The following is a 16,812-nucleotide window of genomic DNA, read 5'->3' on the forward strand; positions in this document are numbered from 1 at the left end:
AGGAGACTGGGGTCTGAGGTCCTGGGCTCAGAGAAGGAAAGGAAGTTATTTCTGATGGCTTTTGTGTAAAACTTTCTGGTATGTGGACAAGACAGGAGGAAAGAAAAGGAAGGAAAGGAGAGAGAAAACCATCGTTTAACCAGATGATGACAGAATACCAGGAACGAAAACCCTAGACAGCGCCACCGTTTATACGCGGCTTAGAGTCAGAACAGGCAGGGCTCCTAAAAGGTGCCCAAAGATTCCCTGCGGCCGCCTTATGCTACATGAATGATGTTTCCAGCTGAAGATTAGTGACCCCATCCTTACGTTCCAGGGGAGAAAACTGGGAATACAGGCGTACCTCAGAGATACTGCAGGTTCGGCTCCAGAGCATTGTGATAAATCGAGTACTACAATAAAGCGAATCACACGAATTCTGTGGTTTCTCAGGGTGCATAAAAGTTACATTTACACTATACTGTAGTCTAGTACGTGTTCAACAGCATGATGTCTAAAAAATGTACCTACCTTAATTAAAAAATACTTTATTGCTAGAAAATGTTAACCATCCTCTGAGCCTTCAGGGGGTTGTAATATTTTTTGCTGGTGGAGGGTTTAAAATATTGCGAGAATTACCAGAACGTGACACAGAGACACAAAGTGAGCAAATGCTGTTGGAAGAATGGGGCCCACAGACTTGCTCCATGCAGGTCAGCCACAAACCTTCTATTTGTAAAAGAACGAAGCATGTGGAGCAGTGAAACGAAGTATGCCTGTATTTTATAAAGTTTGTGTTTACAAAACTTGAAGCTGATGACTTTCAATGTCTTAACTCTACTAGGCCCACAATGTCCCTTTTCTTGAAGACGTTCTTCCAAGAAGTTTTTAACAGTCAATTCCCGGTGGGAGGGAAAAGGATATATTAAAATATATAAGATGAGTTATCTTAAATGAGTTTCTAAAACGGAACCGAGTTACTGTTAATGCCAATATGAGTATTGTCTAATAATTTGTCCCTTTTGTCATTAGTAAAGAGAATAAATAAACGTAGCTAGAGCGTATGAGTGGGAGGGGCGCAGGGTTGGGAGGGAGGTGGGTGGAGAGCAAAAACATGACTCCAGGCCAAAGACAATACAAAAGGATTTTGAAATACAGAAAGGAAGTCTATCATCTAGACTAAAGTTGCTCATACACTTCGGGAGGAGGAAAAAAAAAAACCCTAATACGCATTAAATGAGAGAAACCCAGAAGGCAATGGTGTAAGAAAGCAATTCCAGAGCGACTGCATAAATAGAAGTATTACATTATAAAACAGGGAACTGTTTGTTCCAGTCCATAGACCCCGGGTGAAATGGCAGCTGTACACTATTTAGTTTGGGGCACCTCATTAATAAAAAGGGAATTCTGAGCAGAGTGAAAGAAAGAATTGAGGGGCGAAAGGGACCAGCTTTTAGCGGAAGATTGAAACAATGATGTGTGCAGAGCTCGCAAAAAAAAAATTTTTAAACCCTGAAATAAATAGGTCTGAGTATATTGGCAGAGGAAGGAGAATCCTGTGAAATGACTTAATAGCAGAATAATGGGGAATGGCAGGCCCAAACAGGCCAAAATGCCCCAGTGGGGAGCAGGGATTCCCACAGCCAGATGGCACTGGCATGTCTGGGGGTGCTGGGCCCCGTCCCTGGCTCACATGCAGAGCCATGGGGTCAGACACGAAGCACGAGCCCCAGAGATTAAGACTGAACTTTAACCCAAAGGGGCATTTACCATACACATGGGAAGGCACAGTCAGTCTTCCAGCGACCTGGAGGTGACAAAAATCATCCTGGTACCCACGCGGTACTTTCCCGAAGCAACATTTCAGACTGACTGCCGGGAGGACGGGCCCCTCCTCTGTGATAATCTACTCTAGCAGGGGGGAAGCATTCTCCAATTCTGGTATATCCCACCACTGAAGAATCCGGTTTCGTTTATATGGAAAAAGGGAGCAAAGCTACAGCCAGGTGACGGAGACAAGAGCCATGGGCAGAGGGGTCCATAAGGGCTCGGGAGGGATGTCTCCAGGAGGAAATGAAGCTAACAGAGAAACCGATACAGCAGAGCCTTCGGAGATGAGAAGATGTCTATGCTGGCAGAGAGCCAGCTGTGAATTAATCGTAGGTACCTAGAAAACCAGGGAAAACAAAAAAGTTGTACAAGAAGGTAAATGAAATTATAAAACTAGACATGGCTCAGCTGTGATTAACATTTATAGAGTCAGAGTAATGAAAACACTGAATATTAATATGCCCCCAAATTATTATTTAATCATAATGGACGATGAAGCGAGGGGAAGATTGAGTGTGTAGGGCGCTGGGGTGTGTGGGTACCGTGTCTGTGTGTGTGTGTATGAGAGAGTGTGTCTGGATTACGGGAGGGTATGTGTGTGAGTGGTATGAGTGTGTGAGCTTGCACAACGGCATACCAGGAAAATCCACATCTTCTGGAGTCGAAAGCCAATAGATAATGTGTACAACTTACCAAAAAAAAATTTTTTTAATCAAGAAATAGTAGTAGAAGCTCATTAAGAAATATGGAAATAAGTAACAAAAGGAACAATTAAACTTGAAAGGCGGTGCTCTGGGGAATGGGACTGGCGGGGGCTATGCCATTTTTCACAGTAAGGTTTATATAACTTTTTGCCTTTAAAAACTTCATAAAAACGTGAATGATAATATTAGGATTAAAGTCCCCACATGGCCACGACACGTGAGAGGCCAAGAGGACGCGGCAGGCGATGGAGAGACCAAAAGGCCTGAGTCTGCAGCCCGGCTAGGTCATTCGACAGCATGCCATCGGAAGGAGAAAGAGGTCTGCAGGGGAAGTTGTGAGCCCAGCGTGTATGAGGTGGCGCCCGTGAGAGGTCCAGGAAGCTGTCTGAAGGGCACACGTGCCAACACCAGGAGACAAAGTTTCAAGAGGCTGGGAGCCAAAGGCCAGGCCTAGTGCCCAGGTGATGACGGCACGTAGGGCAGCCTGAGGGCCACGAGCCGGGGTGTGGGGCGGGGGCGTGGGGGGTGGCATGGAAGACAGTCCAGAGCAACAGGAGGACAGGAGAGAAACACGTCCAGGGAGGGGCGCTTCCAGAAGGGAATGGGCAGCAATTTCAAAGACCACAGAAAGAAAAAGGCTCAGCACGTAGCCACTGGGCTCGGAAAATCCGAAGTCAGCGGTGACCTTCTCAAGGATGGTTTGATGACGGGAGGAAACGGGCTATGATAGGCTGACGTGTGAACAGGAGAGGGACCAACACAGAGTGCTCTTTCAAGAATCTGAAGATGCTGTTGGAGAGAGAGAGTGGGACACAGGATTAAGGGAGGGCTTTAACCATAAATCGTTTTTAAAGAGACAAATGACTGTCCTGTGCTCCTGACCAGAGAGAAAGGGACTGGAAGGCTAAAAAGATAAGAGAGAGGGGAGATTCTACTGAGTGAGGTCCCAGTGGGAGTGAGAGTCCCATGGGGAAGGAAGGAGAAGGGGATGGCGGGTGAGAGGCCAGGGTGGGAGGCGGAAGCGCGGGGTGAGCTCCCCTGGAAGGTCTCCACCCTCTTTGTGAAGTAACAGCCAGCACTGAGCCAGGAACAACTGGGTCGCTCTCAAATACAATCGCAATGTTTATAGCAAACACATGTTTCGATCTTCTTTGAAGTTCATTCTTACCGACCAGACTCGAGGTCACACAGCGCCCATTCTCAATACTGAGCAAGACACTGCTTAGCATCTGCTTTATGTCGATCTGAACCAAAAAACTGAATCTAGAGCACACTTCAGAAGAATGTGGGGAGAGGGGACAAAACACGGTCTGTTGGCTTTTGCTCCCTGGGCAGCGGCTTGTGACACCTGAAGAGAAGTGTGGTGCTAAGTTCCTTTAAAAAATGGGAAAAGCAACAATCCCTGCGTGTCCCTTCAGAACACAATGGTCAGCTGTGAGGCTAGTCATGGACGTGACGGCCAGCTGCACCGAGCCGAAGCCCTCGGGAGGCCACTGCCCGGGCGGCCCCGGGCCGCCCATGCCCACGAGACCACTCACCGGGGTCGGTGGAGGGGCACCTACGGATGGTGAAGATCTGCCCCAGGTCTTCATCCTCCTCCGGAAGGCCCTTCTGCAGCCGCTGCAGCTTGCGCAGGCTCTCGCTGCGCTGATGCTTCATGGAGCGCACGTGCTGGATGAGGTTGAGCTTGGCCTTGGTGGAGTAGTTGCACAGGACGCAGTGGTAGTAGCAGCTCTCGCCCTCCACGCCGCTCTCGTGCTGCTGCAGGTGCTACAGGGGCGAAAGAGAGGGACACGCCTCAGGTAAGCCACTCCAAGCCCACCATGCCCTGGCAGCAGCCCGAGGATCCCTTATGGGGGCTGCTTGGTTTTCCCAGCGGGTCCTTCCCCCGCAGCTCTGTGAGGACAGGGGAGCAAGCTGACCCTCGTTCCCGTCTCCCTCACACGTGTCAGAGTGCTGAAAACGCTGACGGATCCGACCCTCCCAGTATAAAACTGGTCTTCCTGGCACAATAATTAAAGGTTCCTCCTTCCACTCTCCAAAGCGTCCTGCTTTATTTAGAACAGGGGTCGGCAAGCTATGGCCCACAGGCCAATCCACCCTGCTGCCTGTTTCTGTAAATAGGGTTTTATGGGTACACAGCCACATCGGTTAATTTGTGTATTGTCTATGACTGCTCTCTCAACACCAGAGTTCCACAGTTGCGATAGAGACTGTTTGGCCTGCAAAGCCTAAAATCTTATTATCTGGCCCCTTATGGAAAAAGTGACCAGCCCGTTTCAGGGCATGGCCCACATAGTCACCTTACCTGTATAGAATCTCAGGTCAGTAACACAGAGGCAAAGCTGCTGTTTGGCTACTTCACAAGAAAGATGACTCAAGTTTTTGTATTTAGAACTACAGACTATTAGGAGAACCCAAAATTAGGTTTTCCCCTGGCTTAAAAAAAAAAAAGACAGAAAAGTAAATTTCTCCAGACTAGTTTCCCTGTCAACAGCTCAAGGTCATCTGGCTTAGTGCTCAGATGGTCAAAATTACAGTCGGTGCTGTGTTTGTGTCAACACAGTGCTCTGATTTCAGAACACGGAAGCCCCAGAGCTGGCAGAAAGCAGGCACACACAGGACTAAAGTCCGGGGCACGAGACAGTGGAGGCCATGGAAACAGTTAGCAGAGCCCAGACTTCTGCATTTAGGAGAAGGCCTCAAGATTATCCAGGCACAACGTTCACATCCTTTCGGGGCCTCTGAGAATATGCTGAAAGCTGTGGACCCTTTTTATTAGCAATTAGGGAACTGACACGCTCCTGGTATAGGAAGGCCGCCTCCTTCATTTCAAATGATTCATTTTAGGGGAAGAGGGAACCTTTCTATCGGGTGCACATAAAGCAGGAGAAACAATTCCAAAAAGTTTAAGTGGTTGACCCAAGGTAACCCAGCTAGTTAGTGGGAGAGAGAACGAGAAGCTGGGTCTCACGTCCCCCAGCATCCTTTTGGAGGAGGAAATTCAGATCATGTGTTTTATGGGCTCATGTTTCCACCTGTCCTTCCTTCTTTCTCCTCACCCTCAGCCCCACCTCTAGTCCCCAGAGCCTGGCCCAAGGGACTAACTACACAGAGCGCACGATAAATGCCTCAGCACTTCTTTGTCCGGCCCCTCTCACTTCTGCCCACACTTGTTCTAGTTGATGCCCATGCCTGATAACTATTTCTGGTCCTGCTTGGATATCTTTCTCGTCCACGTTATGCGGTGAGACACTCAGAAAGCACAAGAGTCAGAATGTCCTGCACTCTGCCTCATACTGAAAATACCACAGTGGCCCCAGCAGCACTTCCCATTGGATGGCATGGCTCTGAGGCTCATGTGCTCACACGCACACATCCTATGTTCACGGAAAAAGTGTGAACATTCCAGAAGCACGTTTGGACCTTGTTGGAAGAGGAAATAGGAATGCAACAATAGAGTGCTACAGAAAAACTACACTACTATAATCACTTTTGCTCTGGGGCCAACTTGCAGATAACAGAGTGAAGGGCTTCAGCAGTACCAAGAGAGAACAATCCCTTCTGTCCTCGAAATGGGTGAGTAACACACTCAAGTGCAGAGCCTTGGAACAGAGCAATATCCTCCCTCCCTGCCCCGACCCCGTAATCGCTGTCCTAGAACACTCACAACCAGAAGGAGTTTGAAGAACTAGCAAGCTCAGTGTTAACTGTCAAATTGTAACAACTGAAAATATAAAGCGACTTTTCTTGAAATAAATTTGAGCTGATTTTTTTTTTAATCGTTTATCTTCAATTTACTGCCTCTGACATAAGGCTCCTTACAGAGGGTTTCAGGAGAATGGAAAGCACCAAAGCAAGGTTTTCTGGAGGCTGCAACCTTGGGAAGAAGGAGAGTCTGATGGGCTAGGTGGAAAGGAAAATGATGAGCTCGTCCATGTTCCTTCTCCCCGACTTCTCCACAGGGGCCCCCGAAAGCCAAAAACTGCACCAGGATATTCCTGGGAGCAAGGGTTTGGCTTGGGATTGAGGAAGAGGAAACTTGTACAGGAGCCAGACACTGCTGCCTTGGATCACTAAGACCAAAAGAATGACGTTCATTAAAGTTTCAACGAAAACTGACTGAATGAAAGATAACGGGGAAAATACCCATGGCATCTCCAGCAGTAAGTTCTGTCGAGGGGTTTTGGTGGTATCATAAACTATGAAATCAGAGCAAGTACCATTAAAGCCCTAACCCCAAATTCTCATTACTTTCCCATGAAACAGGACTTCCTTGCACTAAAGCTCTGAATCTTAAACATAAAATTTTAATATGGATGTGAGGGTTCTTTTCCAAACAGCTGGGGTTTCTAGTCTCTGAGCCAGAAGAGAGGATAACATGGCCAAAAAGTGTTGGATGGGAGTTGTCAGATGTCAGATGTATTTTGTCCTCAAATCCATGGGTTCCTGGGTGACAGGGCTGTATAAACCCTGAACTAAAATAAACACGATACTGGGGACTCCTGTTTAAAAAATAATTGTATAAGGATGATGTCCCCAAACCACTACACTTGACTCATGGTGGTCAGTGGCAATCTCTACTGCCACCAGGAATTCTTCTGTCTGCCATGTGAGAACCATTTGGAAGGGAAACGGTTACATGCTACAAATGGTAGAGAAAAGAATAAAAGGAAATGCGGAAAACAGAGCCACGGCCTTTCCCACTGATCCCAGTGCAGGGAACATTTAGGGTCCTCTCGCAGAGACTTGCACAGAGGCGTGATTCAAACTTCCAAGCTTGCTTTTGCACTCCAAGTTCATTCTCCAAGACATACACACGAAAGTCCAGAATAAACTATTTCTCCATCCTAGGAAACACCTGCTTATAAAGGTTATACCCAACCCAAACTTCCACTCACAACTGGAGTCTCTTGAGGTCTACCTGCATGTCACAGCTCCTGTCCTCACCACATCTCGTAAGCTCGGTAATTCTCAGGCTGTCCCATCTCCAGCAAACGGGGGCCCAAAGCGAGCAGCAGCGTCCTGGGTCCTGACTTCTATGACTTCTCCACACCATCTGGTCATTTCCCAGGCCTTGAGTGGGTCAATGCCCTGACCTTGTGGGCCAGGCACCCTCTCCCTCCCAAGATGCCCTGGCCCATCCCCAGAATTCCACCCTTGCAACCTGCCTAATAAGACGCAGCAGGAGGGGATGGGGCTGCAGAGGCCGATGAGGACTCCACGGGGCAAGCCAGTCGGCCAAGGACATGCTTTCCCTGCAGAAGAGAGTAGATGTTTTCATTTGGAGAAAGAGGGAGAATGATTTTTCCTGTCCCAGCTAATTAGAATACCGTCAATTGGGATCACAATGTATTTAATTAAATTCACTGTAATATACGGAGAATCCACCAAGGCACAAATCCCAGTGGAAGACTCAGCGGAGGAGCTGTCTGCCTCCTTTCAGAGTTCTTGCTCTCCTCTGCAGGCAGGAAATTCTTCTCCCACGCAGATACTGGACTCCCCCAACACTCTCCCCCTCACAAAGGTTGCCCATCCTTGGGAAGGAGGACCCAGGTCTTGTTTGCCTTTTTCCATTTATTTCTTTACTCTGTGCTCAAGATTCTTAACTGTTCACCTCTATCGGGTCAGGTGTGCAGTTGAAAAAAGAAAACAGAACAATAACTTCAACTGTGGTTAGCGTGCTACACGTGGACCCAAAGAAAACTGGCCACTGACCCCATCAGGCGGGGTTTGGTTTTGGTTCAATTCTAAGCATCTACAACACATGAGACACTATGTAAACACACACACACACACACACACAAACACACACACACACACAGACTATGCCCTACCCTAGGGCATGACCCTGCAGGTAATAAGGCAGTGATGGTGGTGACTTGGCAGACAGGCCAAGGGATATAAGGAGGGCATCCCTTTAGTGTGAATACCATTGTGAGAATACACCCTCCAGCTGGACCAGTGAAAATCACTGGCTCACTCAAGAGAAATCAACACCTACCTACCAATGAGCAATGAAGAAGCAGGACCAACTAGTAAATCAAGAAAGGGAGAACTACCCAGCTAAAGAAGACTGGCAACCGAGGTCCAACCAAACTCACTCGGTCCAGCCAGCCTCTCCTACAACCTCGAACAGTGAACCACCTAGGGTTTCCTTGTTTTCCCCCAATCGCACTGCTGTCTTCTAAAGTGCCTGCAAAACGCCGGGTTATATGAACTGCAAGTGTACCGTTGTTTCCACCAAAAGAAACTTCTACACGTGGGCAAGAGGATTTATTTCCTGAAAGCTCAGAGAAGTACAAGGACCCACAAGAGGGGAATAAGTATCCAGTGTGACTCATAAATGGAAACAGAGAAAGAGCCCAACAGACTCCGACTTCTCCAACTGACCACTATGTGGCAGAAAACAGACTGTCCTCACAGCGATCGAGTAGGAACTGGATTCACACACACTAGGTGGGCAGCACCTGTGCTGGAACTGAGCGAGCGGGGCTCCCTCACACTGGTCAGGGACCTTTCCTGTCCATCTGTCTGATCCTGTCGGAGCATGTATAGTTTAAAATGCTCGTCCTGTCCTGGTTTAGCTGGCAGGCGACACCTCCTGTGCGCCTGACACGGAAACATCCAATGTCCCACGTTTTCCCTTCTGGGTCTGGTTCCGAGGGAAGAACTTGGAAAAGAAAAGACCTCGATACAACAAGAGGCGCCTTGAATAACAGGCCGGGCACGCGAGGCAAAAAGCAAATTAATAATTAAAAAAGAAAGGAAAGGAGCCAGCCCGCGATATTTGTGGGATCCCACCCCACTGACATGTTGGGCTCGCCCACCCTGGCCAGCGAATGAAAGTCAAAGAGACGAAAAGAGGGCTCTTGTTAGAAAATAATCCATCGTGAAAATCAAAAAAATGTGTTCCTGTTACTTGTTTCCCAGGAAAACTAAGCAAGTTCTGTCAGAGGACATCGATTTCTATAAATCTGGAGGGGCCCCGGCTCCCTCCTCCTCAACAATAGGAAACTTCTAACATCTGGTTCTTCATGCATGGAATGCAAAATATTGATCAGGTTCCGTCAAAGCCTCCCCTTTAAAGGAGAAATGGACAAAGTACACTCTGACACACACACACCCCCACACTCACAAATGAAAACACACGATTCACAAATGAAGGTTCCTCGGGGAATAATAACTGTTACCATGAACACACAAACGCCCACCCCGCTCACCACATTCTCCCATGGGTACAACGCAACTGCACTTGGAGGACAAAGCAAACGCTGAAGGTCCCTGATGGGGTAAAGCAGCTCCCAGGCATCCCTCCGGGCAAGCGGCAGACCAGACACTTCCTGCATCACAGAGAAGAAGCCCCACGGCGGGCGCCCAAAAAGGTCCCTGACACACCTGTGGTGCTCGGAAGTGCAACCCGGCACGGGCAGGTAGAAGAGCCTCTCAATCCATAAAACAGAGGTCCCCAGTGGAACAGGTCGCTGTTGCGTCAGGCCTCTGGAGGGAAAAAACGTAACCACAGCAAGCCCGGGGCTTGGGGTAGGACTATGAAAGTCTCACCAACACTTCCAGTGAGAAGAAACAGGAAGATGAGGGTCCAGAGTGAATCTGCTAATTACCCAGTAAGATGAAATAAGGAAGGAGTAAGCAGGTGTTAATTCACCATCACACCCGTGCACGGCATTTACTGCTGAGGAAGCACCTTCACACCTTTGATTTTCTCATGACACCCCGACATGGGCAGCGTTTGGCTCCTGTCCTTGGAGAAACCCAGAGCTCCAAGAAGTCATGTGACTCCTTGCCCCCAAGGTCCCACAGAGCATGGAAGAAATGCGACTGGAACCCAGGGCTGTAGGCCAGGTCCACAGCTGTCCAGCTACACTGCAATGACCATGGGGTGCTGGAACACGAGACTCCCCAGACCCAGGTATTCACTTTGAATGCCTAAAAAAGAAATTGTTTCAGGTGTAATGCAATCCAGAACGGGGGTGGTTAATTTTTTTAATCAGGGGTTGTGTTACAGTTCCAAATTTAATGTCGCATTCTTAGGAAAGCTTCCGGAAGGTCAACCTAAATATATATGTATTCTCTGTTTCATGTTGGCTTTTCACCCACTCATGCCCTCATCCCCGGCACCTGTTAATTTAGTCCTATTTCACGGCAGGAGCCCAGCAGACGGCGTAAGATATAAGCCCCAACCACCATTTACAAGAGAACGTGAAAGGAAGTAAAAATATTCCCTTAGATCAATCCATTTGCGTTGCTCTGACCTATTTTCTAGTTTCTAGGCCAGTCTCCTCACGCCCTGGAACAAGCCATGACTGTTCGCTCTCAGCACCCGAGCTCCAAGGCCACAGTCAAGACTTTCTAACCCTGCATCTCTTCGCTGGCATGAGTGATATTTCCTCATTCAAAAGTCTCAAGATGAATGTTCCTTGAGAGAAGTATAGTAAATTCTAGGGAAAAAAAACAGCATAAATCTGCAATCTATAGGTTGTAGCGGCCTTGGCTTTGAAATCTTTTCTAGAAAAGTCCAAGCATGGACTCTTGCAGAATGTTGATGCCATCCCTAACAGGTTTCATTTCCCTCTGTTGGGAAACCTCCAGAAAGGAGTGTGGCATAACTATACACAGAGAGGAAGCTGATAAGGGGTATAGGAGTCCTCCCTAAGGAAAGGGCCCATCGGAGCCTGAGGTCTCAAGCCAAATAAGGGCTAGTTTCCACGACAGTCAAATGAGCATCTACGTAAACTTGGAAGCAACGGAGGTATGTGGTGGGGAAGACAATAAAGCGGGTCCCACAAGGCTAACATCAAACTGACTAATCCTCCAGGAACTACCCACAGCTCCCTGGATCTGAAGATCAGCCCTTCACTCAGGGCACTGGCAACAGTGAGTTCATTAAGATGTGCTTCTTCCCTCACGCTCCTTTCCAGCTCTCACAGGTGTAAGTCCCCACACACACGAAGGCCGCCATATATATGCCACTCAAGCTGGTCCTCATTCAGCTCCATGTCACACTGTTGTCACAACGGTGGTTTAAGGCGAACTCTGGATTAGGGCAGGCCAGGGAAAACCCTCCCTCTGTGCTACCTTCAGCAAATTACACACACGGGGCGGGCCTCAGGTGCCTCATCTGCAATGTTGGAACAATAACAGAACCCCCTCATAGCACCACTGGGAGAGGTCAGTGGGATGACTCGTACAAAGTGTTCAATACAGTGCCTGATGTATGCTGTGCCTTCATAATCAACGAGACCATTATTATTACTGCCGTTATCTTTCAAACTAGTTAAGCTTTTGGGATTAGGAATAGAAATGAATGTCTACTGAATTTACCAATTTGACACTTCCCTCCTTATGACCAAACTATCCTGCCCCCTCCCTGGGAACCACCACCCCACACCACCCCCCAGGGCCAAAGAAGAATCCCTTGTTGACAATAAAGAAACTGCGATGTACAGAAATGATAAAATAGAGGGGAAACTGCACACACACAGGCCCGACTTCTTCCTTACAAGAGGTGCTTAATTTTTATTTTAAGTCCCTTGCCCAAGTCGTGCAGCTGGCGCAGGCAGAGCCAGGATCACACCCCAGGTCCATGTCCTTGCCACAGAACCCCATCTGTTCTCTCTGGATCTCTCTGCCCATGAGGTGTCAATACATAATGAAAATCAGAACCCTTGCTCTTTTATCACATCTGCCAACATCCCAGGTGAGAACCAGGAAAGGAGAACTTTGCTGAAAAGGCTGCAGACATGGCGCTGATTCCCCAAATCCGCTCTGAAGGATTTGCTTATTTGGATCTCCAACCCCATGACAGTCAACACAGCAGGAAAAACATACTTGTCCGGTGGTCAAAACAGGTGCATTACTTCATCTGTAAAATATAGATGTTTATACTTGCCCTGTCTTCCTTGGATGCAATTTTAAAAACCACATGAGCAAACAAATGTGAAGATCGCTCAGAAGGTGTGAAGGACGACCTGAATAGCTGGCACGGGCATCATCTCTTTACCTTGAGACCAGATTTCGCTTCCTCACCTCTGATTGGCAGGTACACCACCGTGGGCTTGGTGGTTAATGATGCAGACGTGTTCCAGCTCAGCGGTCCCCTAACTGGAGCGTGCATCAGAAGCACCTGGGGGGGTGCGTCATGCCGCAGAGTTTCGGGCCCACCCCAGGGGTTTCTGATTCACCGGGTCTGGGGTAAGGATGGAGAATTTGCACTTCTAACAATCTTCCTGGCGGGATGCTGACGCTCCTGGTCTGGGATCACCCTCTGAGAACAGCTGCTTTGGACAGCAACTGCCACAGAACAGAGACCTAAGTCAGAATACATGGAGACACTCCCCTGTAAAAAGGAACATTTCCAAGGCCTAACATTTCCGAACGGCCCGCCTTTTCCCAAAGAGTATTTCAGATTCTAGCAAACTGCACTCGATAAATCACGCGATGCCTGCACACCAGAATTTACCCCTTCAATGAGAAAGTCACTCGGAAGCAGCTGCCTGCTACTGGCCTGCTCCAGATACTGCATAAAGTCGGAACTGGCTCTATTCATCTTCCTCTCCCCTTTCGCACCTGCAGTCTAAACTTTCGTGGGGCTGTGGCTGAAAGCGTGACTCCTGATGGCGAGGCGTGAGGCATCACTTCTTCCTCGCGAGCCCTGCATCCTGCTGAGTGCACCTGTCCAGATGTCTTGCTGGAACCGAGCCCATGGGAGAGCTTTGAGAAAAATAAAACGGTCTTTAAAATTCCTCCCACGCTCTTGAACTTTCTAGCTGCTGCTGCTGAGAGCGTGAATTTGGTGCTCAAACCTGGAGGCTTCTCTTGAGCTCCCACGATCTGCTGACAAATACCCTCATCACCTTCATGATGAGAGAAGAACACGGGCCGCCAGCATGAGATGGGCAGGGGGCAGCGAGCACGCACAGGGCTGATTTCTTCCTCATAAGAGGGGCCTAATTTTTTTTTTTTTTTTTTTGCGGTACACGGGCCTCTCACTGCTGTGGCCTCTCCCGTTGCGGAGCACAGGCTCCGGACACGCAGGCTCAGCGGCCATGGCTCACGGGCCCAGCCGCTCCGCGGCATGTGGGATCCTTCCGGACCAGGGCACGAACCTGTGTCCCCTGCATCGGCAGGCGGACTCCCAACCACTGCGCCACCAGGGAAGCCCGGGGGCTTAATTTTTATTTCATTTTTTCCCTTGAAACAGAAAATGGGAAAGTGACCAGGCACGAGAGAAAAATTCCCTCTAAACAAATGCCTTTGATGTCGCTCATTCTGGCTGCTAAGACATTTCACCCTTTCTCCTTAAATTATGTGGATTTTGTTGAAGGTTAAGGAAGATAAGTTACACTTGTGGGAGGGGGACAAGGGACCGAGAGAGGAAAGAGAAAAATGCTGCTTTGAGGAAGTGGAGCTGAGAGACCAGGAGACGGCTGGCGGCAGAGTGGACGGCCACGTGGTGAGACGGGACACAGTTTTGCGAAAGATGACACGGCTAGTTTCTCTGCCCTGCTTTCAGGTTTCCACTCCCCCCCCCATAAATAAGCCAGACAAACACCCTGTACACCAGGTTTTGCTCTCCTTCCCCCCCTTTTTAAGTCTCATTAAAAGCCGATATTGTTCGGCCTCAAGATGGAGAGTTCAGCATGGATTTTACTGAACGTTAAATCAACCAGCAAGCGTAGCCAGCAAACTCTGTGGCACTTTAACTTTAAATAATGCAATAATTATTGAATTTCCTTTTTATAACTGAAGTGCTGGAATGTAAACAATGGGGCTGTAATTGCAGGAAGGGGGGATCAATAGAGGCAATCGTTTTCAGCCATGTTAATTGTAAATACAATTGCTCCAAGATGTCAGACTTGTTCTCCCTGCTCCCAGAATCATCCTAACGGATGACAGAGTCCAACTTTCCCATTACAGCTGTTCGTTCCTTTAAGAGGTTCTCAATCAGGTCTGATCAATCTGTCAAGATAATGCATGGAGTAAGTAAGACTCTTCCAAACACAGGCTCCCAATCAATAGCCCGGACCCGCTTAATGAGGTGGGGCTAAGGCCCAGAGGGAGGTAACAGCCCCCCGCTTGCACCTAGGTCTGGCAGGCTGGCTTCCTCGCACAGTCCTGATAAACAGATCAGCCCTTAACGAGGACATTAGTTATGCGCGCTTCAGCAAGCAGCAAGGCACCTGTCCCTGGGGACAGACGGACAGAAAACAAAATAGATTAACAGAAAACAATATGGTGCCAAATCAGGTCCAACTGAAGACTTTTCCCTCCTTCTCCTGCTTTTCTTAATTGTCCAGCAGAGTGGAGGACATCAATTAATCATCCCAATGGGTGTGAGCTCGAAGCACGGGAGCACCCGTTGAGCTGGGTGATCTCTGGGTGTCTGCCCATTTCCCGTGGGGCCTCATCCCCTCCACCCCGTTTCCAGACTACAAGAGGGGCCTCTCACAGAAGGAGAGAAGGGAGACCTGGCTGAATCTTGATTCCTGACAGCGACAATGGGGGGCCACGGACTGACGCCGGACAAGAACAAATCTGCTACTCTTCGCAGGCGATGTCAGTGTTTGAGATCGAGTTTTGGTCCTGAGAATGGGTGAGCCCTCACAGACAAGGAGGAGGAAAGTCAAGAGTCTAGAATCCCAGGGCTTTCCTGGTGGCGCAGAGGTTAAGAATCCGCCTGCCAACGCAGGGGACACGGGTTTGAGCCCCGGCCTGGGAAGACCCCACATGCTGCGGAGCAACTAAGCCAGTGCACCACAACTACTGAGCCTGAGCTCTGGAGCCCGTGAGCCACAACTACTGAGCCCACCCACCTAGAGCCCATGCTCCGCAACAAGAGAAGCCGCCGCTGTGAGAAGCCTGTGCTCCTCAACGAAGAGTAGCCCCTGCTCGCCACAACTAGAGAAAGCCTGTGCGCAGCAACAAAGACCCAATGCATCCGAAGATAAAAAAATTAATTAAAGAAAAAAGAGTCTAGACTCCCACTTCACCTGTCCCAGCATCTTTGCAATTGGCACAGGCTCTGCAGGAGTTTGAATTCCCACGAGGATAACCTGGAGGGCTCCTGGGGAGTCTGGAGAGCCGTCTTTTCTCCCTTCGAGGGCACCGTGTGTCTGCACCCTTGTTCCTGCTATGACTGGCTAGGGAGACAGCCCACTGGGGAAGTCCTTAAGAAAGGGCCATGTAAAGGAACATTCCACCAAGAATACAGCAGTGCCTTTTCCCAGTGGCTGCATGGCTTAGATAGAGCAGGGGTTCCCAAAGTGTGGCCCCTGGACCAACAGCGTCAGCACTTCCTAGGAACCCTTCAGACCCTGTCCAGGTCTACGGGAGCCTCGAGGGTGCAGGCCGAGCTCATCTGATGCTTCCGATGCAAGCTCATTTAACAACCACCATCTTAGAGGATGAGTAAGTTAGCAAGTTGGTCCCTTCTGGATCAGAAACAGTTCAGTGCCCAAGATATATCTATAAAACCTCTATTTTCCCTGAGGTTTGGATCAGGGCCCACCACCCATCTGCTCCAGAACGCAAGACCTCTGGGAATAATGAAACCAAAGGAATGAGACCCATCTGAAAACTCCATTTTATTAGTGGGAAAAGATCACGGAGTGGGTCACACTACTGAATTTCAAAAGTTAACCGTTTCATATTGTGAATGAAGTAAAATGAGAATAACAGTCTTTTTAAAGGTCTGCGGATGAGCAGAATAAAAGAAAATAAATATACAGCTAGAGAGAGCAGATCCCTCCTTTGTGCAAAGTCCCGGCTCCCAGGCCACTCCTTCTCCGAAGCCCTTCCCAGCCCCCAGCTCCACCTCTCCCTCCTCTGGGCCGGCAAACCGCCAGGAGCATCATCCACACTGTACTCATCTCACTGTGTTTCAAACCACTGCTCCTCTGCCACACTGTCAACAGCAGCTCACAGGTGGGGAGAACTTTCTATCTCGGTACCGGGCAGAGCTCCCAACCCACAGCAGGTACTGAAAGATGGCCGGCTGAAAGTCTAAACAATCTCCTCTAAGGCTCCACTGTGGCTCTCAGTCTTCAGCTGGCCACTCAAGACCTAGCTCATTGAGTCCGATTCCCTCCCTCCATCTCAGATTTCAATCCTCCACTCCACGCCACACCCCACACACAACTAGACGGCTGGCAGTTGCCACCCTCATCCACCAACCCTCATCCTTCTGGTCCCGGCGCCTCTCCTGCTTGGAAACTCTCCCCAACACCCTCTCCACCTGCTAAAGGGCTGCACAGCCACCGGAGCAGGCAGATAGCACCTC

The 16,812-nt window shown here is 49.0% G+C and overlaps 1 protein-coding gene across 2 annotated transcripts in view; it reads right to left on the minus strand.

Moving 5' to 3' along the window:
• The window catches only part of ZFHX3 (zinc finger homeobox 3), a 252,143-nt gene that overhangs the window by 98,459 nt on the left and 136,872 nt on the right, over positions 1-16,812 (minus strand). For both annotated transcript variants that reach the window (XM_049703073.1, XM_049703074.1), the window contains exon 4: positions 4,052-4,283. In XM_049703073.1, the coding sequence (XP_049559030.1) occupies positions 4,052-4,283 (232 nt within the window). The remainder of the gene's footprint in view (positions 1-4,051; positions 4,284-16,812) is intronic.

This window comes from Orcinus orca, chromosome 20, assembly GCF_937001465.1.
Source record: "Orcinus orca chromosome 20, mOrcOrc1.1, whole genome shotgun sequence".
Classification (NCBI taxonomy): Eukaryota; Metazoa; Chordata; class Mammalia; order Artiodactyla; family Delphinidae; genus Orcinus; species Orcinus orca.